A 25,122-nucleotide genomic window follows, 5' to 3' on the forward strand; every position below is an offset into this window, starting at 1 on the left:
TAATAATCAACCTGTTCCAGGGATGAATATTTATTTGGTCCAATTGAATTGCAAATTTACAATAACGATAAGAATTTTTGATCAAAACTAAGAACACAGATTGGAAAAATTATAAAAAAAAAACAACATCAACAACAAAAATTAAACATACCTTCTTCATTGACGTCATTTAGGTCGTCATCCCATCAGTCAACGCCTAAAAAGAATTTACATTTTTCAATAACTGACAATTCATGCAGATTTTAAAAAAATGCGCAAACTTCTCCTTCAGAATAATTTTTAAAAAAAACAAAAAGTTGCATCGTAGCAAAGCATCACAGTGAACAAAAAAGTAATTTTAAAATATGCTGCTCTTTCTCTTCCCCCCCCCCCCCATTTTTTTTCTAAATTCCCTTGCAAATTGTTTGAACAATCGATGAAAATGACCGCACGCACTTTTGAGCGCGCAATTCTGAAGGCCAATGTTCCATATTAATCGCGTGAGAGAATCGTGTTCAAATTGTACAACATCGACCCTGGAAAAAAAGACATCAACACAGATAATATCAGAGGATGCATCCAGTGAACGGAAGAATACTGAACATCACAACTTCAATCCTGACAACAAAGAAAATGGACGGCAAACATGTTCCCATGCATAAATAACCAGCGTTGTTGAACGACACTGACAAGCATGACTCATCGCTTTCACAATTTTACACCCAGACAAAGTCAATATTGCTTTTTCACCGTTGAGCAAATGTCTTCTTCAGCTTCGCACCTCGGCGATCAACAGAGTGGCCAATAAACAAACAATTACTACCAACCACAGTTTCGGTCAACCACCAGCAGCAAACCGTATGTGACCTCCCCAGATGAAAAGAGGCAAGAAGCTTTCTTTTTTCGTGCATATTTAAATCGCACAAAGCACCAACCATTTGCCTATATCAACCGTTGCCATAAAAACAAAAAAAAATCCAACGCGACAATTATTCAATGATTCATAAGCTGATGAACAAGACAACGCCACTGGCAATAATACATACATCCACCCTCATCAAGTCGATCGATTCAAAAGCAGAAAGATTCAGCTAGTCAACTAACTGAAAATGATGTTGTCGCAGCATTCGTATCGTCAAATCCAATAATAAATCTGCCGCGCTAGATTCAAATGATCAACCAAAAACAAACATGGATCGATTTCCATAATTATAAAAGAAGAAGAAGACAAAATAATGTACTGATGAAGATACAAAAAAAACCATGCATATCGCATAAACAACCCAATAACAGCCATATGAGCAAAATAAAAATGACAACCACTTTCCAACCAGTGCAATTGACATTCTTTTAGCAAAATTGTCAAAACTGCAAACTTTACAACAAGAAAACTGTTGCTTGAACGACGACAGAGCCACCGCTTCTATTTTCTCGTCCACGATAAAGCGCCCTTTTAAATTTCAAGTGCATCAAGTCGTAGTGCAAACCGGATCGCATGGTTCGTGCTTGTGCGAGTAACTCAATTAGCGCCAAATCGACTTTAACGAATTCCTACTTTAGTGGCAATTTGTCATTGCTAATTTCGAAACTAATGCAAGCGAATCAACAGCAAATAAGGAAGGAGGGCTAAGGCACAATTACCACACTCTCCTACAAATAGCCAGGCTAATTTTACTAGTATGCATTCCTTTTCGTCGACTGAAATAGAACAAGCAAATTTGGTAAAACAGAAACAAACCAACTCTTTGACAGAACTGACCGTGATCAATTAATACTACCGTGGATCAAATAAAAACGAATCAATGCGGATTGAGAAATGAAAAAAAACAGCACTTAAAAGTTCATACTTTCATTTTCATGCATAAAGTTATCGTGTGACGATCAGTGCAACAACATCGATCAAATTGTCAGATTATATTTCAAATTGAAAAACAATAGAACGAAAACAATAACTACGCCAAAGCCAAATGGTACCAAGTCACAGTATACCTATTTGCAGGTAAGTTCAAATTCAAAATTCATTACAGTCAGCTGGAATAATACAAATGTTAGTTCAATCATGCTGACATTTATTTTATTAAAAACGTAAAATATTTACAAAATTATAAAAATTTATATAATATATTTTAAAAAAGCAATTTCAAATGTCCAATCATTTCCTAATCGAAATGTTCTATCATTACTTTTTTATATTATAGTTTTACATTGATCATTTTATTCAAAATTTGTTTAACAATAATAAATATAGTCCTTGAAATAAATTTTAATTGCAAAAAATGTTTTAATCGTGTTTTATAATGAAAAAAACTATACCTGCATTAACAATGGGAATATATTTTAAAAATAACTGAATTTATTAAACGAAAGCATAAAATTGAGCGAATCAATAGAGTAAACTAAATTAGTACGGTAAAAACAAAAGAAAATACTGCACAAAGATAAAAGATGAAGCGGTATTTTCGTAGCAGTTGCATCAAATATTAAAAAGCAATTATTGATATGAAAAAAAATTCAATATTACTACCAATTGAATGTTTCAAGGACTTTAGGAAAAGCATTCAAATGTGCGTTGAAACAATCATTTAACTTTGCCTGAAATCTAAAGAAATTTCAAAATGACATCATCATTTCCTCGTCTTTGGAATGGATTTTCTCCAAAGGAAAATCTGCTGAACAATTGTATTTGTTAAGCGACACACTGAGATAGTTCGTTCAAAAGAAACAGAAAAAAACTTCAAAGTATTCAGATAATGAAATTCTTGTTAGTTGTTGTTTCTGTTTGTTTTCTTGCTTTTTGAAAGCTTTCCGTTGAACAAACAAACTACCGGCAAAAAATCAACCGTGAACAGTAAAAATTTAAATTTCGTCGGTTCGCTTTCGCAAATATGATATGAAAAAGTATCTTAAAGTATTAACCTGAAACTTTAGAAAAAAAAACAAAAAATTAAATTAAAACCTGACACACTGACCTGGATATTGAAATTTACGCTTGCTTTTCCAGTTTCAAAAAACAAAACTTACCAAAAAAAACACTCTGGATCAATTGATGAAAACTCTGCTCGTTGGGTAGATGTCAAAGAGGAGGTGAAACCTACGATTGAGGAGGATAGAGAATATGAATTCAGTGGTCGAATGGTGGTGGTGTAGAGGTTGGTCGACGACGTTCGACTGACTGGCTATCCAAAAAGACCAACTGACTCTTTTGATTGATGCTCAATTGAACCCGAAGAAGCATCACCACTTTGGCCAGTTGTGCACTGATTTGATCAAAGTGTGCGCAATGTTGAACTGCTTACTGATAAACGCATCCCCTGGCCCCTCTATGCTCGAATTTGAATTCAGCATCAATTGGAAAAATGATAATTATGATGTTGATGATGACTGCCTGAATAATATTTGCTTCTCTTCACCTGATGACTTGGACCACAACAAACTTTAGTGTAAAAACCAGACCGCCACCTCAATTCTCAAGTACAAATATTTATTCATTAATATCAAGTAGTTGTGGGGGTAGCATATATATATATGTAAGTTACATTCTCGAAATAGCAGAGTAGGGCAGGAAAGTAAAAAAGAGAAGAAATTTCATTTTCAAATATTGTGAGAATAGATTTTCTCCACTGAGTTATTATTCTAGTTAACAATCGTTATCCAAGCTGAATTTTTTCGATTTATCGGCAATGATTATTGTCAAATGGAATTACGCTACGTAAATTTTGCACAATGCATTTGTCGAGGTAATTATTTACCGGTCGAGAAAAAGTCGTTAAAGTTGATTCTCAACACCAAATGACTGAAATCTAAATCTTTCAAATGCTTACGAGTACCAATCAATTCTGCAATATGTATATACATATATATTAAAATTAACAATAACAAAATCCACAACTGACCGGTGCAAATCTTCTTCATCTGCAATTGAGCATGTTTGGCATAGTAGATGGCCAAATCATAACTGCCATACTGTATTGAACGACAGAATTTAACAACGCTCACCAGAAGCAGATTGATGATTTGACGACCAGGTAAGCAGCTCTCTTCCAAAAGGCAAATTCGAAAAGCGTCATCGGCAAAATTTACCACTGCTTGACGGAGCTGAGCCAACGACTGCGCTTTGCAGCTACGCTGCTTGAAAGCGGAATAACAATCATTTATCAAACGATGCATCCAAAATGCCAATATTTCGTTGATCGCATTTTTCAATTGGAAAAAATAAACATGCAATCTAAAAAGTAGAAGCATGAAATTGAAATATAATAATTTAAATTTATTTATGTTTAACGTCTGTAACGCAACGACGAAATGATGAAATAATTGTTTTAAAAGAAATGCTTTAATTGCATGCGAACATTGATAAAATAAAACTGAAATTACAATACAAATGATAATTTGAAAAAAATATACTCACTGATGATTGGATGCAAGATGTTTGTCATCCAGATGTACGAAAGAAGAAAATGCTGAATGAAGCATCCATCGAACAAAATGAATGTACATGACAAAAGTCCACAAGTGTTCGAAACACTGAATAACGTGCTCAGTGATGAGCTGACGCAGTGGCCAGTTGAGGTAAAGACAAGGCTTCAAACAGGAAAAAAGTCTGACATCGTTGAGGGTAAATTCTTCTGGAATAAAAACCACCTGGAAAGTAAATGAGCATGGCTTAAACTTCTTCAACAAGTGATCAAACGACTCCTCCAATATTGGAAGAAGCACTGTTGGACGAAGTACAGAACTCGGCTTCACTGATTCCGAAATACATGGAAACAGACAATCACATAAAGTGCCCATCGCTTTTGCATCACCGCATAAAAAAACGTTCTTTAACAATGCGCAAGCATTATCGATGTGAGCTTCTTGGCGGAAATAATCCAACAAGCATTCGTCGCTTTGACTCAGTCTAAACTATTAACGTTTCAATTAAACAAAATCACTTTTTTCAAGTTTATAATTTAATCAACATAACAGTTTATAATGATACCTAATAATCTTTTATTTACAGTATGTATTATTTGCAACTATTTTAAAGGCATTTTTTCAAATTAAATATTTCACATCAAATCAATAATAAAATACGAAATGAAAATAAGTTAAAATTACAAGTTAAGTAAATATATCACTGAAAATACATACTTTTCAACTATGAAATTTTCCGTTAAAAAATTCTTCACTCGTAAACATTGCGGAAGATCGAAGTTCGCAAAAATGTTTGACATTTGATCCGATTTCGCCATGATTTCAGAATTATCTTTCATCCATTCTTCTACCTAAAAGTATCAGTTACGAGATGAAAAAATTGCCTTGAACAAAAGTTAAACGACAGTAATACTTGGAATTTTTGTGAGTAATTTCTTAAAAGAAAAATATCCAAATGACGATCCAGCAGCAATGAAAGTGGATCTTCAAGAGATGCAGGAAAGCTATTAGGAAGCCCATCGTAGACAATCATCGTATCTTGGAAATGTGTCTCAAAACCATAATCTTGAAACAATTAATACATTTACGCGCACGTTCTACCCTAATTTACTGTAACAGTTTAATGCTTACCACATTGAATAACAGGTATTTCTTTCATCAGTGGAAATTCATCATGATTGTCCCACCAAATACCATCTTTCCACAAGAATTCAACTGTACTACAAAACAGAAGCAAATATTTCAAAGAAATTAAAAACATCTGTTCTGCATAAATTATGAAGCTGAAATTTTTACTTTCCGCGATGAGTTTTCTGATACTTACTTTCTCAATGGAATGAAAGATCTCTCTAGAAGATGAGCGAATGCATTCGGATAAAGTGAGTTTCCTGAAGTCAGCTCACAATATTCAAAAAGTGTATTCCAAAGCCAACCTACCTGTAAATTTAATAACAATTTGTTATAAAATTAAATTACATACCAATACTTTTTCACCGCTCTTTTTCCAGTTTGACAAACTTCAAGCCGGTTCAAAACTTCGTCGCATAAATTTCCCAAACACCTACAGTTTGCTATTTTCAGAATAAATTTTCATAAATTGAAAAAGAAAAAATATATATATATAATGAGAAAACGCCGAAAATATGTATAACCTCATAAATGAGAAGAAATGATTGAAACCAGTCACAATTTGAGCAAAATCTTTGCCACTTCTGACAACCGTTTGAACATCCCTCACGTAAGTGAAATAAATCTTGGAAAGTGCTAGTTGAAAGCTTTGCATTGTGCGGCACAATGATGATTCATAATGGACCAACGTAGAAACACACCTTGCACTGCAATTTAAATAGAACCTTAAATAAAAAATGACTTGGGTAGAAATTTCAACCTGGTGCCAGTTTCCAAAAATTGCTCTAGACACATTTCAAACGTTTCCCAAACGATTCCTTCAACACAAATCTTCAAAGGCATAAAAAATTTTGTGGTTTTCTAAAAAGAATACCATGAAAAGAAAACATAATGTCAGCTAGCTCATCAACTGTCTTCACACTTGCCTCATTCAAGCGGAAAAAGTCCGTCTCATGGCCAAGCATTAGACCAGTGATGTTGTATTTGAACGTTTCCAAAGACAATATTCTCGGATGCGAAGGCTTCGAACCAACGTTCATCCACAAATAGGCGTAATCCATCGCGTCTTGATGTATAATGGTTAAATGCTTCTCAGAAAGTTCGCTCAGCATTTGGCTTGAATTTTCCGTGTGCTTGTTCCGTTGCATCAAATCAGTCAAAGTAACTGGTGAATTGGATAAATTCTTTTTTGTACTATTAATTGTGGATAATATTTCATTCAATTTGTCTTCTGAAATCAAATACAGTATTAATAATAAGAAAATGGCATTGAAACGATATTATGCAAAGAACCTCGAAAAAGCAAGTCGGAACAGTGCATTCCACAAGCTTCATCAAAATGAATAGGAAATTTCGGCTGCTTTCGCTGATGAAATAATTTCATCATACAAATTCAAAAATGAAAAACAACAAGTTATTACTATCATACCTGAAATTGAAGACATGATGAATCGTCGGATAGTGTCATAGAAAATGAAATGAACTTTTCGGCGACGACCTTGTTGTTTAAATCCAATGAGAAAAGAAAAGCAAATATGGATATTTTAAGATCATCATCTTCAATCAGTCCTTCAAGTTCATCTAAAATATAAAATTAACCACCCTGAAATGTTTTCTTTTTTGTGATCAAAAAACTGCAAGATTACCAAATAATCGCTTGAATTTTTCCGCCCTATGCGCATTCGTTTTGCATTTTCGATAAAAAAATTCTTTTTTCCGTTGGCAAGTACGAGTGCGCAAATCTGCAAGCATGCTGCAATGTTTATCTGGTGGCTGCAGCAGTACTGAAAAACCTACAAAGCGATCTCTTCTGGAAACTGCATGCTGAGATGAAGCAGCGCAATTTCTCAGACGAGCCACCAACAGTGGAATATTTTCTTCAACGATAACCATTTCTGTAATTACAATAAATAATTCGCGATATACAAATGATGTTGCTCTTTTCCAAAATTTCCCTCAAAAAACACTCAAATCAATTTTGTTATTCAAACAGTAAATCATTGACTAATAAAATTACAGTTCTCATTTACACGCAAACTGATAATTAAATGGAAGACCTGAGAAATTAAACATCAAGGAAAGTTTTAAATTATCTCCATGCTTTTATATTTTGTAAACTTACAGGTTTGTCTGAAATAGTCAATTATGGAAACTGTAAAGCAAACTACGAAAAATCATTTCTAAAGTGAAATGGATATTTTAAAATTATACTTGATCAATTTAATAATAATTACACGCCGGTTAACTTGTTTGCGATATAAAAACACATGAAAAGTAATTTAATGTAAAGTGAAAATAAGGTAATATTTTTGATTACGGTGCTTATCATTAAATGATGTTGCCAAATTGCACTTCATAAAAAACAAAATATTTATTAAATTGATTTTTCAAATATTTTTTATGAATTTATTATTAAATTAAATATTTGATCACAAGTAAAATTTTTACATAAGTTTGGAAAAATGGAAAAGATAATTAAGGTTTAATATTTCAAGATTCAAATTTGAACAACTGTTATAATTAAGGAAATGAAAATTCAGGGTATTTTGAAAAGAAATAAGAATGAAACTTCAAATAAATGTTTCAAATGAACAAAATTAAAACTAAAAAAGCATTGGATTGCAGTTTTGTAATCATGTTTCTTGATTATTGTTGCTGACAGTAATAAGTATTGAATGACTTGTCATTAGTTGAACGTGAACTTCTCTAGGAAAAGTATCAAAAACTGTAAAACAAAAAAAAATTTCATTTTTTGCATAATATTTAATCAACATGAAAGCAGTCTGCTAAGAAGTGCTTCAGGCATAAGAAAAAATTTCCAGCGAAAATGTTTTCGGTTGAAATTTTGTTAATTGGGTAAGTATTCGTTAAAAATTGTTGGTTAAATGGAATCATTTGATCTGCACCAAGTAACTGGTGTAGAATTCAACACAAAATTAGTCGGAATGATAGAAAATTCTTTAACGCAATTAAAATATCATTGAAAAATATGACGATTTACATATATAAGCAACTTTCATTTATATATTTTCACAATATGTGATGAGATTTAAGTAAATGATGCAAAACAATTTTAATTTATGCATGTAAAACATATAAATGCTATATTTTACTTAGAAAAGTAGTTTGTGTTGAATTTTCATTTTCACGATTATCAGTAATCACGTAATCAACTTTCATGGACAAGAGTGTCATAACTTTTTAATTTTATGCGTTAATGTAATGAAATAGGAATAATTTAGCATGCTTTTTCAATGAAAGAAAGAATTTTGAAAATGAGCATTGAGCTATTAGCCATTTATTGAGACTACGTGTTTGAATAACTTATAATTTTTTCTGTTTATTACACACTTTTTGGAAGTGCTGATTATCTTTGATATGAGAATAGCCATTATTTATTTTATCAAACGATAAATCGAGTAAAATAAATGTCTGATGTAATTGCATAAGTGAAATATTAGTTTGTATAATAATTCTTCTTCCAAATAAATGTTACGGTTAATTTTATATTTAACTATAGCCTTTTTGTGTCTCTTTTAAGAGTCTTGCATGATTTGATTGGCGCCGTTGTGTCATTTTGTCATTAGTACTAAAATAGAAATTAAGGAATTTTTAAGAATAGAAAGAATTTGTCTTTTGAAAGTCCAGTTTTAAGCTGTTTGCATATTGATAAATCGCTTCCAAAATTTGAATATGATTCCGTTCACTTTTTGCCTGCTGATGAAAATTTGTATTTGTTGTTCACGTTGGCAAACTTTATTTATATTCGAAGGTAATTTCGTTGTTTTTTTTAATTGAAAAGTAAGCAATCTGAAAATTTTGATGTGTAGTAAGTTAATCTGAAACAGCTGACTGTATGGATGAAAGGAAAAAAACCGAAAATATGTCGATTTAAAATATTGAAAAATTCGTGATTAATCTTTGTTCATTTTGTCGTTGATGTTCAGATTTTTTTAATCATTTATTCGTCGTCGCATTTTTATTTAAAATATTGTATTTCCCAGTGTTCAGGTATGCGATTATTGTAATTTGAAATTTTCATTTCTAGAAATTTTGTCTTTTGATCAAGTTTTATAAGTTCACACAATTGCGATAATGGTTTAAATTATAAATAAAATTTAAAATGAATCTATGGAAAATAGCTGATATATTAGATGTTCAGGTATAAAATTTCTTTTTCTGACTTGATCTGTTCATGACATTACCATGAAAAGAAATGATTTTAAATAGAAATTGAAGGATTTTTCAACTTATTTATTATTTTAATAATTTATATTTTTAGCTATTTTAACTTTAATTCCCATGTCATGATATACAAACTTGAATACATATCATCGTTTACAGTGTTTGTGATAGTCATGCGGTGATTGTGATTGGTCAGTAAAAGTTTAAATTAGGGCGTTACTTATTAAAGTGTTTTTTCCTCGAGGTTCATTCTTGCGTATTTTTTTCACCTTGTGCTTTTGGTTTGCAACGGTTGTTTACTCTTTAGCTTTCGAACAGGTTTTATCATTTACTTTGCTGCGTTGAATTTTTCCTCAGTGGTGATGAGTTCCGCTAACAAGAATAGAATTCGACGCATTCATTCGAAAGATTCGCATTTAGAAAATGGTTCTGATAATGGAGTCACTGCCAAAGGGGTGCTGAAATTTGAAATTCACGAAGAATTTGTCATACACAAAGTGCACGATGCAGTTACGAATACAGTTGAAGTTTTCAACATTTGGATGTTAGAACGGTATTTGTTTGATTGTGTGGATTTGGGCGTACTTCTTGGTGGTAGGAAGTGTTCGAATTTGAAGGCGATTAAAAAGAAATTCAAATGCGTCATTGAATGTGGTGAGAGTGGCTACGCGATGGAGCCAGGTCAAGAGAGAAGAATGGCGATTTTTGTTGATTTCAAATGTAAGCATGAAGAATATGAAGCGGTGTATGATGGCATACGTTCTTCGTTTGCGACATTTTTGAAGGATGCAATTCAGGAAGCAATTTTTCGTCCGAAAGACATCAAAGGACGAAAGAAAGCGACTAAATTTCATAAGAAAAGGACTATCCCAGATGAAGTATTAATCACTTACGATATGTATGAAAAAGTTCCAATGCTTAATGGAGATGGTATGTATCGATTGATTGGCTCAGACTGGCGAATGGGTCCGGCAGAGGTGAAAGATGATGGTAATGGTAGCGATTTAGTTTACCTGATTTCTATTATGGCAGTGAGAAAACATAACAATAGAAGGCAAAAAGTTGGAAATCTTTCGATAGTGTATCCTTCAACTTCTAAAGCAGAGCCTAAATGTGTGGATAAAAGAGTGTTGTTGATTCAGAAGAGTGATGATGAAGAATGTGAAGAAACGTTGAAAGTACCACACGAACCACCAAAGGAACACAGTGAATTTCCTTGTTGTTGTGCATTTTGCAAGGAGACGCTTCTTTGTTCCCTTTCTGATGGAACGGAAATTCAAAGATGCTGTCGAAAAAACGACGAATGAGATGATCTCTTCAACAGTATTAAGTTAAGCAATGATTTTAACCCAACGGCCCTCCTGAGGGCCACTACTTTACAAATTCCATTATTGATTGTGCAGAGTGAAATAATTGTAGTGAAATTATTGAAAATATTATGAAAGTTCAAAGAAAAGATATATAACATCATCTGTGAAAATTACAAATCTTGTTTAAACTGATTTTGACTGTTTCGATAACGAAACCGACAATTTAGAATTTTTTGTTGTTTCAGAATTAATTTGGTAGAAAAATTTCATGAAAAAATACAGGTATATTTGGAGTTTGATCGGTGATGAATTTCGAGAAAGGTTTTTTATTATCAATGAAAAAGCCTGTTTTTTACACTTCTTTCTTCTTGAGCACAATCTGAATTTATCAGAAATTGTACAACGGTTTTGTCATTCAAAAAGAAAGCATTTACTTCAAATGTAAAGTCGACATTTTTTATCTGAAAGTTCGCGTATCCCAGGGATGGCAGATTCAGCATTTGAAAATGATTGTCTTGAATCTATTTTTCCCTTTCACCGCATTTCAGCATGAGGTTCAGGAGAAAATCTACTGTCAAACTTGTAGAAGATATTAACAGGGTTGATACCTATTTTATCAGATTTGCTTGCCATCGTATTTCTGTTCATTTCTCAAGCAAAGACATTACCCTGCTTCAAAAATTTGATACATAATCAACATTTTCGGTTGTACCTTTTATGTAAATATTGTACGCAGATACAATATTCTTGACTATTCTAGCCATATCGTGATGTGTAAAGTGGAGAACTTTCAAATTGGAGTGTCCCCCCCCCCTCCGATGACTACATAATCATTGTATCCATTCAGGAATCAGTACGTGATGAGACTTTCATTAGTGAGAAATTTAAAATTTCTTTTATAATCTGTTTTTCAGTTGTAACGATTAAGTAAATATTCATTCTGAACATATGCAAAATAGCTTTCTTCCATTTTCTTACATTACATTCAACTATAATTAAGGTTAAAAAAGCATTTCAAACTTTTGCAAACATTACGTCTTTAAAAACAGAAAAGAATATTTATGTGATAAGAATTAATAATTTGATGATGGCATGACAGAGTTTAATGATTGTCAAGTATGGTAATAATCAATATTAAAACAAGAAATTATTTTATAACAATACAAACATAAAAATAAAATATTGGAATAAATATTTTAAATTTTTTATATGTTATGCTATTAAATATCAAGTCATTTTTAATTTAATAATATATCCATTGTAAAATTTTACTTGCATTTCATGTTTTGTAATACAGTAATGTTAAGTTGCTATTGAAAATGCTGATTGGAAATGAATTGTCGACTTTGCACTGGATAAATTGTACCGTTGTAGGAAATTGTTTGCTCAACAATGACAACAAGACTGCATCGTCTTCTTCCCGAGGGTGTGAAAAAGACACGCGTGTTTCTACCTGACACGTGGATGAAAGTGTTGAAGCCTGAAAAAAATGAGCACTTGCCAAAATACATGGTAAAATTTGCAGTATCTCCAGAAATGAATGCAGACGACGTGAGGGAATATTTGAAAAAGATATACCAGCTGCCAGTGCGGGAGGTGCGCTTGGAAATTCGGCAGGGCAAAATGATTCGTCACTTTGACGAATACAAGGAGCCATCTCGAATGGCCGGAGAATTTGGCAAAGTGATCGACAAGCAGCCGGACGAGACGGTAGCATATGTCACGATGCGCAAGGATTTCAATTTCGAATTCCCCGAATTATTTCCAGAAATAACTTTTGAACGAGAAATGAAGCAGCTGAAACGGCTGCAACAGTCTGTCGATAAAGCGAACGAGCTTGCTGAAACGCAGTGGCATCGTAAAGGCATTCCTGCTTGGTTCAATTAAGCTCATGCCAATAGTTTACTGAATAAATTGACATAATTCATAATTTTATTCTGTACGTTTGTCTTTATCAATTTTAATTTACAAGTACTATTGTTTATTTATGCATTTTTAAAGATTCTCTAGTTTAAAATCGGTTTACCACTGAATGCCATCTGATGTTTTTTTTCATTTACTATTTTTGACTTGAAAATAACTGTGCGCTCCTTGAAATGTTTTCCACAATAGATTGATCATATACGTAAATTGAATTTCTATTCAGTTAATTTCTATTTCTTTTTGATTTCGTGATAATTGCTTAATAAATGATTTATTCTTTTGTTTATCATAGTTATATTTTATCCTGTCTTAAATAAATTATGTTTTTGTAGGACTTTGTTTTTAAAAAGAATGTGATTAATCAGCTTGTTTCTGGTGAAAGTATAATTAGTGAAGAAATGTAAATGGAAAGTAAGTTCAATTTGCGATAAATTATATCATAAAATTTGTTAATTTTTCTTTTCATTATTCAGTACACATTTTCACTGAAAAGTTCAGTATTGCGAAACAGTTCTACTTTTGTGTGCGTGATCATTATTTAAAGTAATGATTTATTAATTAGTTAATTTACATAAAGGAACTCATAATAATAATAATATGTGAAATGTGTGTAGCTCTGTTGGAGAGAATTCTTATTGGCATTGCACACAGTTTATAATTTTTATTTTTCGCTTATCGTTGATTGGTATCTGGATGAGAAAGAGCTCGAATGTTATATGAATATGGAGAAAGACGCATGGCCTAGTGGAATGAGAAATTTTCTGGCAGACAGACTGTCGGCACGGGGCAAGATAGGTTACGTTTGATAAATTCGACGTCTGAGATTGGCCGATGACCATTGGTCATTGTTAGTTTGCAGAAGTTTTTAGCTCACAAACGTCGAGAGTGCTGAGATTTTATTGCCGACGTGAATTTTTAACAAAACTGAAGCTACTACGAGTAGGATGGAAACGTGCAGCAAGCCTTCAAGTAAATCTTTGTTTCAGATTGTTGTTGTTGATTGAAAATATTGTTTTATTGAATTATTATTATGGAAATTTTCTCTTTTCAGAAGTTTTGATTAATAATTCCGTTCTTGGTCAGGGTAGGCTGAATCAGCTTGGTGGAATGTTCATCAACGGACGTCCGTTGCCAGTCTATCTGCGTCTGAGAATTATTCAGCTAGCGTTGGCTGGCGTTCGTCCGTGCGTCATCAGTAGGCAGTTGAAAATTTCCCACGGTTGCGTGAGTAAAATTTTGGGTCGCTTTGCCGAAACAGGCAGCATAGCACCTGGTCAGGTACATAGTAATAATTTTAAATATCATCTTTTGTTTTCACCGTTTTTACCATATTCAGCTTGGTAATAAGCAGAGACAATCAAAAGTGGATAGGAAAGGTTGTTGGAATAGCGTAGGACCAATTTTGAACGATCGTCCACCAGTATCTGATTACAGCATAAATCGCATTTTGGGTTTGCGTGAAACGAAAGGTATGAATGAAATTTTCCACAAGCCGGTTCGGCTGTTATTTAAAGTTTATATGAGAAGAGTGAAGTACTGACAGGCAGAGACAGAGTGGTATAAAAGTGACAGCGCGATCGTTGAGATGCAAATCACTGACCACTTGGTGACAGTTCAATTTGACTGACCACTACTGGTCAGGGCGGCATCGTTTTTACAGCTGATAAGCGAGGCCATGATTGTAGTAGATCTGGGTGAGCGATAGGATGCGCTTGAAGGCGTCTGCTTTGGCAGACGGTCCGGCGGCTGCTTGGGAACAGCGGCGGTTCATCGTAGTTCATGCTTTATTGATAAAAGTCCAATAATAATTAACGACCACGTCAACAAGTTCTCACTTCGACCTTTGCTCGCGTTGACCGGTCGTTACGCTTAACCTGAAAATTAGCATAAAATTTTTGTTTGTTCTTTGTATAAAGACTATTCTGAATGTTCAGTTTTCGTAAAACAATATACGCGGTAAAGCAATACTTTGAAAATTTCACTTCGTAATGCTATCCTAAAACGTTTTGTGCGGAAATTGTTTTCCAACGTCACATTCTTCAACGCTTTGTAATTTCAATGCATGCAAATTGTATTATCATTGTATCATGTTTTGTTTTTTAATTAGAAAAGAAAGAAGATCGAAAAAATGCTCGTCGTCAACGATGCCATTTTACCGTAAGCCAAGTAGAACTGTTGGAGCGAGCGTTCCACGAAAACAATTATCCAGATGCCAAACGTCGCCAGGAACTTGCCGTTGAAGCTTGCATTAGCATTGAAAAAATTCAGGTGAAAAATCTAGCAACCAACGTCGAAAGTGATTTTCATTTTAGAAATTATCGCTGTTGTTTATAGGTGTGGTTCAGCAATCGCCGTGCTCGATATCGAAAGCAGCTCGCCACCGCTGCTGCAGCTTATAATAATAATAATAATAATAATAATGCAGGTTCGCCGTATTTCTTTTGGCCATGTTCACTTCCAATTTCTTTGCCATCCGCTGCCGTTGCTTTCGTTTCACACGTGTGAAGTTTGTGATACAAATAAAACATAATTAAAAAATTAATTAAGCGATAAACAGTTTTTTGTTTCAACATCAACACAAATTATTTTTACCATTGAATTTTTCTACTGTTATTTAAAATCTTTTTATTACCTTTTAATCTTTTTCAAATTTTTTTCAACATTCTTACTGTAATTGGGTTGACTATAACGAAACACTAAATTTTCAGAGCTACCAACTCCATAAGCGAATTACCATCAGTTTTTTTTGATTATTCTGTTTTTCAAACTTCGTTAGTTGTCAGTTCTGAGTTGTCAATTCGATCCATTCGAAGAAACAACACAAATTTTCAAAAGCCGCAACTGTGGAAGGATATATAACGCATACATACGATCGTAATTGTTTTCAGTATGCAATGGTAAGTGAGTTTGTTCATGTGCATGTATATATATATATACGGGATATTTCATAAACTGTGTAATCAACTGAATAAAGCAAAAAACTTATTTATATACATTTTTTAATCAAATTTTCTAAACAAATGTGGTCAGCAAGCAGTTTATAGAAAGAAAACATAAATTTATTAAAATTAAAAATTGTTATCCAACTTGAAAAGTTATCATGAAACTGTTTACAATTACCCTGACACGTGACGGCTAATCTGCATAAATAAGTAATAAAAATTTATGCGGTGTCTTCTGTAGCGGTCGTTTTGTACCAATTTGTGGTTGTGCTTTAATTTTCAGCATTAATACTTTAATCACTTGAATTTACCACTTATTTAACAATAACCTAAATTGCATTAAATTCGAATGTTTTCTAAATATTACAATTCAAGAAATTCGACTTTCATGTGACGACAGTGGATGATATACAAAGATTTTTCATTAGCAGTTTTCAGAAGCTTTGTACACAGTTTCAAATTGTCGATTCTTTCTTGCTTATATTATATCATGTTACAATACTGAGCCTTCAACATTAGCTTATCTTGCCACCGCGTCGATGTTGTTTGTTGGTTTGGTTACGTGAAGTTTCATTTAAATTATTACAACACGTTGGCTAACATAAAACAAATCAAACAAATCCTGCACAAAGTAAACAAGAGATATGTGCATTATTTATCAGTCATCAGAGTTGAAATGAAATTACGGGAAAATTGTCGATAAAATTTATTTCTGCTTGTGAGCCACTTTTGCATCACATCCACAATGCATCGTATATGTCTGATAATGTAGAATATATATAAAAAGAAAAGTAATAAAATGACATTATTCAAGAAAATGTATATATGAATTCAGATTAGCAAAAAAGTAATTTATCAATAATTTTGCCTTTCGAAAGGGCAGTTTATCTGTTGAAAAAATTTCGATCAACTGCTATAAGATTGAGAAAAAAACTTCCATTTCCTATTCTAAATTCAGTTTATCAAAAGTGAATAAATAATTGTTTAAAAAAATTAACGTCACAATATTGCTAATTTACTGAGCAAGTGAAAAAATCCACTGCATGTAAGTAACGGATGAATTGTGCAAATTAGAGTAGTTTGAAAATAAGCCTGCCAATCAGTCAATAGTGCGCTTCCTCACTTCACTTTGTTGGCATCCACGTTGATTTGCGCCCCTATTCCACTTTTATTACTGGTATATTGCTTTTTCACAGTTATCAAATACTCAATGTGTGTAAACAGTCAAATAATCAAATTGAAAATTTTTCTTCAGCATTGAATTAAAATACAAAGCAAAAATAAAATCATGGAAATATAATTAATAATTAAAAATACGGTAATATACAGTATACTTATTTCCAAATCACCGATAGAAGGTTACAACGTAGCAGACCAATCAGAGAAAAGCAAAGATCCTAACAATAGATCATATTTTCAATAAACTGTTGTGATGCGTAGCAAATGTGCATGTAAGTGAAGAAAATTGTATCAAGGTATAAATTGAATATTAACACACATATTTTCTTGATATCTTTACATGATCGTGCCTATGTTTAAGTATTTGATTACTTTTTATTTTAATATGCACAGAAATTGAAAAAAAATAAATACATATTCTCAGTTTCATGATGTTAATTTAGTTGTTCAAAAACATTCATGTTTCAATTTGTTATTAAGCTCAGCCGTCTAGATGTAAACGTAAAATACGTTCACTTGACACTTACATGTGGCATTGAATAGGTCGAATATCAATCACTAAGCGCTTAGTATTTTCTATTATGCAAAACAACGAAATACCGTTTGTCGTGCAGAGAATCATTTAACTTTATATTATATTTTCAAAATGTAGATCATCAGAGACATTTGGTAAATTAAGTTTTTTTGTCTGGTTAATTTTGTTTGTCAGTTAGCGCAGTTTAGTGTGCTTATATGTTGGTGAAAAGCGTTTTGCGATGAGTTCCATTTATGTAGGGCATTTTTGATTTTTCAAATCTCAAATTCAAACAAGCGAAGGCGTGTTTTGACTAAGTCAATGTTTTTGTTATGGTGTTTTCTGTCAGATAGTTTATATTTTGACTGAATTTCAAAAGTTAAGGTCATTTTTGAATTTTCAAATAACTGTCATTGTTTGTTTAATTTGCCATTCTGTTTGAATTGCTTCTTCAAATTATTTATTACTTTTCTTCTCTTCTTATAACAAGCCAGTATTTAATATAAAATGAGCATGCATTTCATTTTTTGATTGCTTTTAATATTTAAAAGGTGGTTTAGTAATAGAGATGAAATTATTGTTTCCGCAATGAGAATTGCTTTTACGTTTAACACGGTTACAGTTAAATTTTTTCTCAAATACAATGCATTAGTTAAGTAAATAAAGCGCAATGAAAACAGTGGAATAGTGATATTTATCAGCAGAAATGAATAAAATAAAAATTTGCATGCGAGTTCGTTTCCATTATTGACATATTGGAAATAATTTTAGTTTTACGTCGTCCGTGGATGGAAGCACTGCGTTTTGTTTGGAAAATCGACTGAAGACCAACTTTGAACGCCAAACACTAGATTTGCTTTTTATTTTCATTATTATTTTTTGGAAAAAATTCTGAAAAATAATTTTTCAAACAACATCAAAAGAGCATGAACATCAAATATGAGAAAATGATGAATTTGGCAGTAAGTGGCAGTTTTTTCATTATTAAGTCGTAATCACATGGCAATATAGAACATAAATTCTCAGTATACTCTCTATGATTTCTCAATATGAGATGATAAGTTACTTAATGAACGTCAAATTTCCGTACAATTAAGTTTCATTAAATAGCACCCTGTACACATTGTTTATCCATTATTAGAATATGCTCTTTTGAAATAGAATAAGAATTTTCAATAGCTAACATGTACGTTCAACTAACTATAAACAAACTTTAGCCAGAAAATTGCTCACTTAAAATTATCTCCATTTGAGCTACTTGGTTTACTGACTTAAGAAAATTTTCAGATATACACAGGTGGGTTATGTTTCGGAATTGTAAATATCAATGTCATTTTTGAATTTTCAAATGGTTTTTATTGGTAGAATTGAACAGTGCATATTATTTATTTTGTTCATACTGTATTGCGGCATAGGTTAGAATTTATCCTCAGTAAGAAGTTCCAACGCACAAAAACCGGTTTTGAACGCTGCGCTATGCAAATAATGATCGCATTAAGGTGTATAATGGTCACTTAGAGCGCACTCGTTCGTTTGACTTACGTGGCAAGCGGTAGCGTCGTGAAATGTTCTCTGAGTTTATTTACGGCTTTCCGTTTTTAATTCTTGAAAGTATTCCATATTTCTCGTTCTGTTAATTTCTTTTCGAAACTCTCGTTATAATCATTTCGTTAATGTTATTTTTAATTGAAAATCAGTTACTTCTTCTATTTGAAAATTCATTGTTCAATTTTTCAATTTTGCTATGTGATAAAGTGGCAAAATTTTTGACTTAACATTTAGCATTCTTATAGATATGAACTATGAAGAAAAGAAAAGGCGAAAACACGGGCGATTCGTAGAGCAAGCAGATCGCGGACGACACGAAACGGATCACAGAAGACACGAAGCGGATCGCGGACGGCACGAAGCAGAACAAGAAAAGACAAAAGGTATATGTGGTTCCCCGTGGGTCCCAATTCTGTAGGTCTGGGCTAGGGATTCTTCGAAAGGGTGAAGTTATCCCATAGTTTTAATTAAGTTAACGACGAACCTACATGGCTGAGTTTTGAGTTAATGCAGTACTTGGTCTTTCACGCAGCAAAATTTACGTATGCAATTGCTTTCCTGTGTCGAAATAATTTTGATTTTTGTTTATTTTGTAATCTTTATTTTTCTTCTCTTGCATAGTTTGATTTTGAACATTTTCCGAACCAAGTTCTTTTTATTTTTTAAAGTTTTTCTCATTCATTCAAACTTTACATATTTTATTCATTTTTTAATTTCTCCCATTATTTCTTTTGATTTTTTTATTTTTACTTTTTGTATCTTATATTGTACATTTTATTATTTTTTTTCAATTTATTTTTCCAAATATTTTTTCTCTGATTTTTTTACTTTAACTTTAACTTTGTAAAAACTCTGACACATGGAAAGCATCGCATACAAATACGTAAACACGTAATAAACCGTAATGCACATGGAGAAGAAAGAAGAAAAGTGGAGCAAGCCACGAGCGAGTGAACATGCAAAGCATACATGCATTTCTAGGTCAGAGTAACTTTATGCAAATGTGATGGTAAGCATTGCCGTTGGCATTCTGCTACGTGCACTTTGTGCTATGCAAATGCCGTAGCAATGTTCCTTATATAAATTTCTGTTTATTGAGAGACTGCACTATAGTATAAATGTTCGGTGCTGAAGGGCGGTCTATTTACTTACTGCATTGCGTTATTTGGTCATTTCGATGCTTCACTGCAACAATTACGTTGTGATTGTTAGACTAAGAATATGAAGAAACCACGAACATCGGTTACAAAATGTATGACTCTACGTTTGCTTCATACGTCATTCCTGACAGGTCTGCTGACAGGTATGAATTTTCATATATTTGCTATTTTTCATACAATAATTTCTTTCTTTCTCTTGGCACACTGCACTAAACATGCGCGCTTTTTAAGCTTTTCGTAGTTGTTTGATTTTAGTCTTTTTGAATGGAAACTAGCGCATTGTTCTTCAGTAATGATGTTCAATTAATATTCGAGACCTTATTACGGCCAAGCCAATACATAATAGTACTAATGGTATATTTTGCTATAGTTTTCAATAGTCCTTACAAATCCATTTGTAAAGTAGTACTCTGACATAGCAGTTGATCCCCTCCCGCATTATCTTTACTGTCCACTGTAATGTTTATTGCTAAGGTAACATACTTGCCCAATTGTTTAAAGAAAATGTCTGTCACCGGGATACTGCAGTCGCACAATCGCACCCCTAAATGCTTGTCACTGCTCAAATCGTGAAAAACATTGTTTCAGCATGACATAGGAAAACTGCTGTTACCTAGAGAACACACTTTTATACTACCACCTTTGATACTTTCAGAATGGCAGTAACGTTCCCTTCATTTTTGAAATGACTCCTTAAAGTTTCCATTATGTCATTGTACCGCCAATAGCACTGATATATACAGATGCACGTATTTTCTGTCATTGAGAAAATAACTCAATGCCCATAAATGTTGTCAGTATTGATGAATGAAGCAATGCCTGAATATTATACGTGAAGATTGATTGGAAGAACGCATATGACAACTTCCACCTCCTCCATCCTTCAACTTCTCCCTCATTCCTTCCTGCTATGCTGTCCCACCCTCCTTTCCTTTCTAATGATCCCCATCATTGAGCTCGTAATAATACTAAGCTGAACAGAGATCGCATTAAACTGAAAATTCTCCCCACCCTCCCCCCTATATTTCGAGCTGAATGAACAGCACTTAGCTGTTTTCATTTCATAATAATCTAATTTCTCATAATTGTTATCGACTAGCAATATAACCAAATCCAGGCTACTCGTGATTCTTTTGTTTTATTCTTTTCATAAAATGCAATGCAGAATTGTCACCCGCATAAGTTTGTTGAATTCATTGCAAATCGCTCAGTTACTGAATTTCTGCGATTAGGGTTTTTCTCACATTGTATGTGGCGCGCTGATGCAGTGCTCAACCAAGTTTGCAGTCTTACTATAAATCATCATAAGGTTTAAACAAAAGTTTAGTTAAAGCAAAATTTCAATAGTAAATAAGCTGTCAAGTGGCATACCCACTGGTGCAGCCGCTTACCATCATGTTGTCTATGCTGCGCACTTGTTAAATTCTGTGCTTAGATAAATTGTATATTATAAAATTTCTGAAAAAGTATTTTATTTTCGAAACTATTTTCAATGGAAGCTATTTTTTTATTATCCATATAATTTTGATTAGAAGAAAAGCATTGATAAAATATAAATTATTGAATCACCTTGTACTTTCAAGCAACTAAATTACACAACATGCATAAATACGCAGTAATAGCATTTCCGTTTATTTTTAGTAATTTGCGATGCTTCATGTTAATATGTTTCCGTTTTAGGTAATTTTAGGGACAAAATTTGCATAACAATGCAATATTACGTAGTAATAGGAAGTGTGTAAATAAAAACGTAATAAATTTCATCGTCTCGTTTCATAATGTGGTCGGGGGGGGGTTTATTTTACTGCGCTATTTTCTGATGGAAAATTAGGTCGTTCTTCCTGAGCAAAGTAAATAGTTATTTGCATAATTTACTTAGTATTATACATCTAATCAGAGAACTTCGATTACATTAGGTTATTCAGTTCAATGCAATGCTATCAATCTAGCACGTGGTCAACTATAATTCCGCTCTTCAACACCATCCATGAATAACTGGTAAGTTGGATTTGATATTTTGGTGGTGGTATGCTATGCATGTTACTATACTTATATGGTGAATGGAAACTGACGGGTTTCTTTTCTATTGTTGTTATTGCTAACTTTCAGGTACATCAGATGCGGAAGAAGAAGAAGTATCTATTTCTGTTTTTATTTAGAGATGACTGCATTAATATAATTCACTTTTAGAATTTGCATTATGTTATTTATATTCATATCAGTGAATATGAAACAGCCAAATTCTGAAAACTAACTGAATATGGTAACTATGCATCATGATGAATATGCCTTGCTTTTTACTTGAATTTTTCTTTTAAATTTAGATTGAAGGTTGCAGTGCCGTTAGCGCCACATTGCTTTCATTCTAACTGCAGCACTAATGTTAAATTATCATGTATATGATGTCATAGATTAGATGCCCTTGATTCAATTCTTTTAGGAATTGAAAATTACATTTGCCTTGCTACGTTTTGAAAATGCCCAGATGCAATCTATTATCAGTAAAGGCGGGTAAAAGCTGTTGAACAGTGGTTGTTGGAGTTGCTGACCTGGCCTTCAAAAAACGTATGACAAAAAACAGTAAGTGTTGAATTTGTTTAATTACATAGCATGACGATAGGCGTATTAGATATAGGTATAATTGGGTAACTTCTGTAATTACAGATTACGTCATTAGCTGAGTTTTTATGGTGTTCCTTTTGCTCTGGGTAACGTGATACGTCATGTTCACATCATTTCGTTCAATATTTGGCATCACAAACATCCGTAAGTATTGAATTTGCTCCTGATTGCAGTTGGATCGTACAGTGTTTTTGTGCAGTGACGTTTCGCAGTTGTTATAGTGTGGTTTCACTTATCATAAAAGTAAGAAGGATTGGATTGTAATTGTAGCAGATTCCCTGAGTCAGTCGAGCAGCGTTTGTACAAATCCTGACAACGTATTGGTGCTTGTTGCTGTCAGAGCGTTTCCAGTGTGATATGACAAAAATTAGTGAGTAGCTTTTGTTTATAATAGTTGTGGATGAAAAGCTTGTACCGTTGCAACCCGTGTTCGCATGGACGTAAAGGCATTTCCTAGCCGTCCCAGTGTGCCTTTGTTTTTCACAAATAGTATCGTTCATCAGTAAGTATTGATTTTGATTAATTAGATAGCTGGAAGATGCGAGTGTTACATGGATTGAATTTGAATATGTATCTGAATATGAATATGAATATTTATAATAACATATAACATCATTAGCTGAACTGTTTTCAAGTTACTTTCGCTCTGGACACCGTGCTTAGTCGTGTTCACATCAGTTTGTTCTAAATGTGGCATCACAAACATCCGTAAGTATTTAACTTGCTCCTGATTGCAGTTGGATACGTAAAGTGTACACATTTTATCCATGACAGCATTACATTAACATCAAGCGAATTCGATGTTTCTTCTGATGACCCTCTGAGTTGAAGTTGACGCAGTGACGTTCATCATTGGTACTAATGTGATTTCACTTATCATAAGAGTAAGAAAGAAGTAAATGATTGTAATTCTAGCAGATTACGTTGAGACAGTCGAGTACCGCTAGTGCCCGTATAGATCTTTTGTCAGTGCGTTTCCAATGTGATATGACATTAGTAAGTAGTTTTTTTATAATAGCTGTGGATTATGTCGTCTCATGAAGCCCGTACTGATGCCAACCAGTGTTCACGTGGCGTTTCAATTCCGTTTTCTAGCCGTCCCAGTGTGCCTTTACTTATCACAAATAGTAAGAAGGAATTTGATATTATGACAGCAATGAAATATGTTAAATAGAACAGGTCGCTGTACATTTCAGCATTTTGTTCTTGATAGCAATGGATTACGTCATCATCAGAAAATTTTTGTTTATTCTCAGCCGATGGCACTCTCAAGTTGGGTTTCCTACGGTTCTGATGTTTTTCCTTGTCACACAAGGTAAGGAAGAATTGCATTATTTTTGTAGTAAAACTGTTTTGTATTTAAAGTTTTAGTGCGTGACTGTGAAGACGCCGCATCTTGAAAGATCTGTATCGAATGACGTCGTTATTCTGCTGTTATTCGTCTTCAATTACTTTCTGTAATATGGCTGTAATATGGTATATAACTATATTCAACTATGAATTTTAGAATCATGAAATTCTTCACTAAGAGCAGTAGAGCTGTACAAGTACTGGTACGTAGCATCAAAGTAAGTGGATAAAGTAATGCAGGTAAGTAGAATCGAAGCGGATATATTAAAGTGCGTACAGGTAAATGGATTGCAGGTAAGTACTGAAGGTAAGTACAATAATGTAAGGTGCAGGTGAGTAAAATGAAAAGGTAAGTTGTGCAGGTAAGTATAAAGAAGAATGATATCGTAGAGTAAAGTGGATTGAAGTTCGAGGTAAAGGTAAGTATGAGGCGTTACTCAAGGTAAAGGTAAGTATGAGGCGTTACTCAAGGTAAAGGTAAGTACGAGGCGTTACTGGGTAATTGCAGGACATGTAAGTATCGAAGAGCCGGGTGATGAATTATGTAAATCTTCGAAAAAAATACCTGAGGGAATGCCTTGGGCATAGCCTGAAAATTTGCATATCCTCCTGAAGGCAAATATTGTGCAATAAAATGCTTTCGGCGTAGCCTGCGGTAATATGCAAATTTTTATTTGCCCTGGGGCATAGCCTGAGGCGACGCCTGCGGCTAAATTTCAAAAAATTTCAAAATTTCCAAAAATTGCCTGAGGCATAGCCCCAGGCATAGCCTGAGGGCAAATAAAATTTGCATATTACCCTGAGGCGATTAAAAATTTGCATAAAACCTCCCTGAGGGCAAATATTGTGCTATAAATTGCATGGGG

The 25,122-nt window shown here is 33.2% G+C and overlaps 5 protein-coding genes across 5 annotated transcripts; 3 read left to right on the forward strand and 2 right to left on the reverse strand.

Moving 5' to 3' along the window:
• Positions 1-3,720: 3,720 nt before the first annotated feature.
• On the reverse strand, positions 3,721-7,416 carry Tsp_06930 (conserved hypothetical protein). The gene is made up of 11 exons (XM_003380732.1): positions 7,317-7,416; positions 6,953-7,104; positions 6,817-6,889; positions 6,398-6,754; positions 5,720-5,783; positions 5,527-5,678; positions 5,309-5,460; positions 5,113-5,246; positions 4,388-4,879; positions 3,873-4,204; positions 3,721-3,815 (listed from the first exon to the last, which is right to left on the reverse strand). Exons 1-11 carry the CDS (start codon positions 7,414-7,416, stop codon positions 3,721-3,723), a joined length of 2,103 nt encoding a protein of 700 aa, XP_003380780.1.
• Positions 7,417-10,070: 2,654 nt separating this feature from the next.
• Tsp_06931 (conserved hypothetical protein) lies at positions 10,071-11,015 on the forward strand. Its single transcript, XM_003380733.1, has one exon. The coding sequence runs from the start codon at positions 10,071-10,073 to the stop codon at positions 11,013-11,015; it is 945 nt and encodes a 314-aa protein (XP_003380781.1).
• A 1,395-nt stretch (positions 11,016-12,410) lies between these two features.
• On the forward strand, positions 12,411-15,691 carry Tsp_06932 (protein gooseberry-neuro). The gene is made up of 7 exons (XM_003380734.1): positions 12,411-12,876; positions 13,415-13,464; positions 13,556-13,736; positions 13,993-14,165; positions 14,278-14,410; positions 15,049-15,209; positions 15,650-15,691. The coding sequence occupies exons 1-7, from the start codon at positions 12,411-12,413 to the stop codon at positions 15,689-15,691; spliced, it is 1,206 nt and encodes a 401-aa protein (XP_003380782.1).
• Positions 15,692-23,121: 7,430 nt separating this feature from the next.
• Positions 23,122-23,666, reverse strand: Tsp_06933 (histone H2AV). Its single transcript, XM_003380735.1, has 2 exons — positions 23,546-23,666; positions 23,122-23,480 (listed from the first exon to the last, which is right to left on the reverse strand). Exons 1-2 carry the CDS (start codon positions 23,664-23,666, stop codon positions 23,122-23,124), a joined length of 480 nt encoding a protein of 159 aa, XP_003380783.1.
• Positions 23,667-23,933: 267 nt separating this feature from the next.
• Positions 23,934-24,651, forward strand: Tsp_06934 (conserved hypothetical protein). Its single transcript, XM_003380736.1, has 5 exons — positions 23,934-24,071; positions 24,103-24,201; positions 24,278-24,363; positions 24,414-24,474; positions 24,619-24,651. The coding sequence occupies exons 1-5, from the start codon at positions 23,934-23,936 to the stop codon at positions 24,649-24,651; spliced, it is 417 nt and encodes a 138-aa protein (XP_003380784.1).
• Positions 24,652-25,122: the final 471 nt, after the last annotated feature.

This window comes from Trichinella spiralis, assembly GCF_000181795.1.
Source record: "Trichinella spiralis strain ISS 195 chromosome Unknown Scfld2, whole genome shotgun sequence".
NCBI classification, from domain to species: domain Eukaryota; kingdom Metazoa; phylum Nematoda; class Enoplea; order Trichinellida; family Trichinellidae; genus Trichinella; species Trichinella spiralis.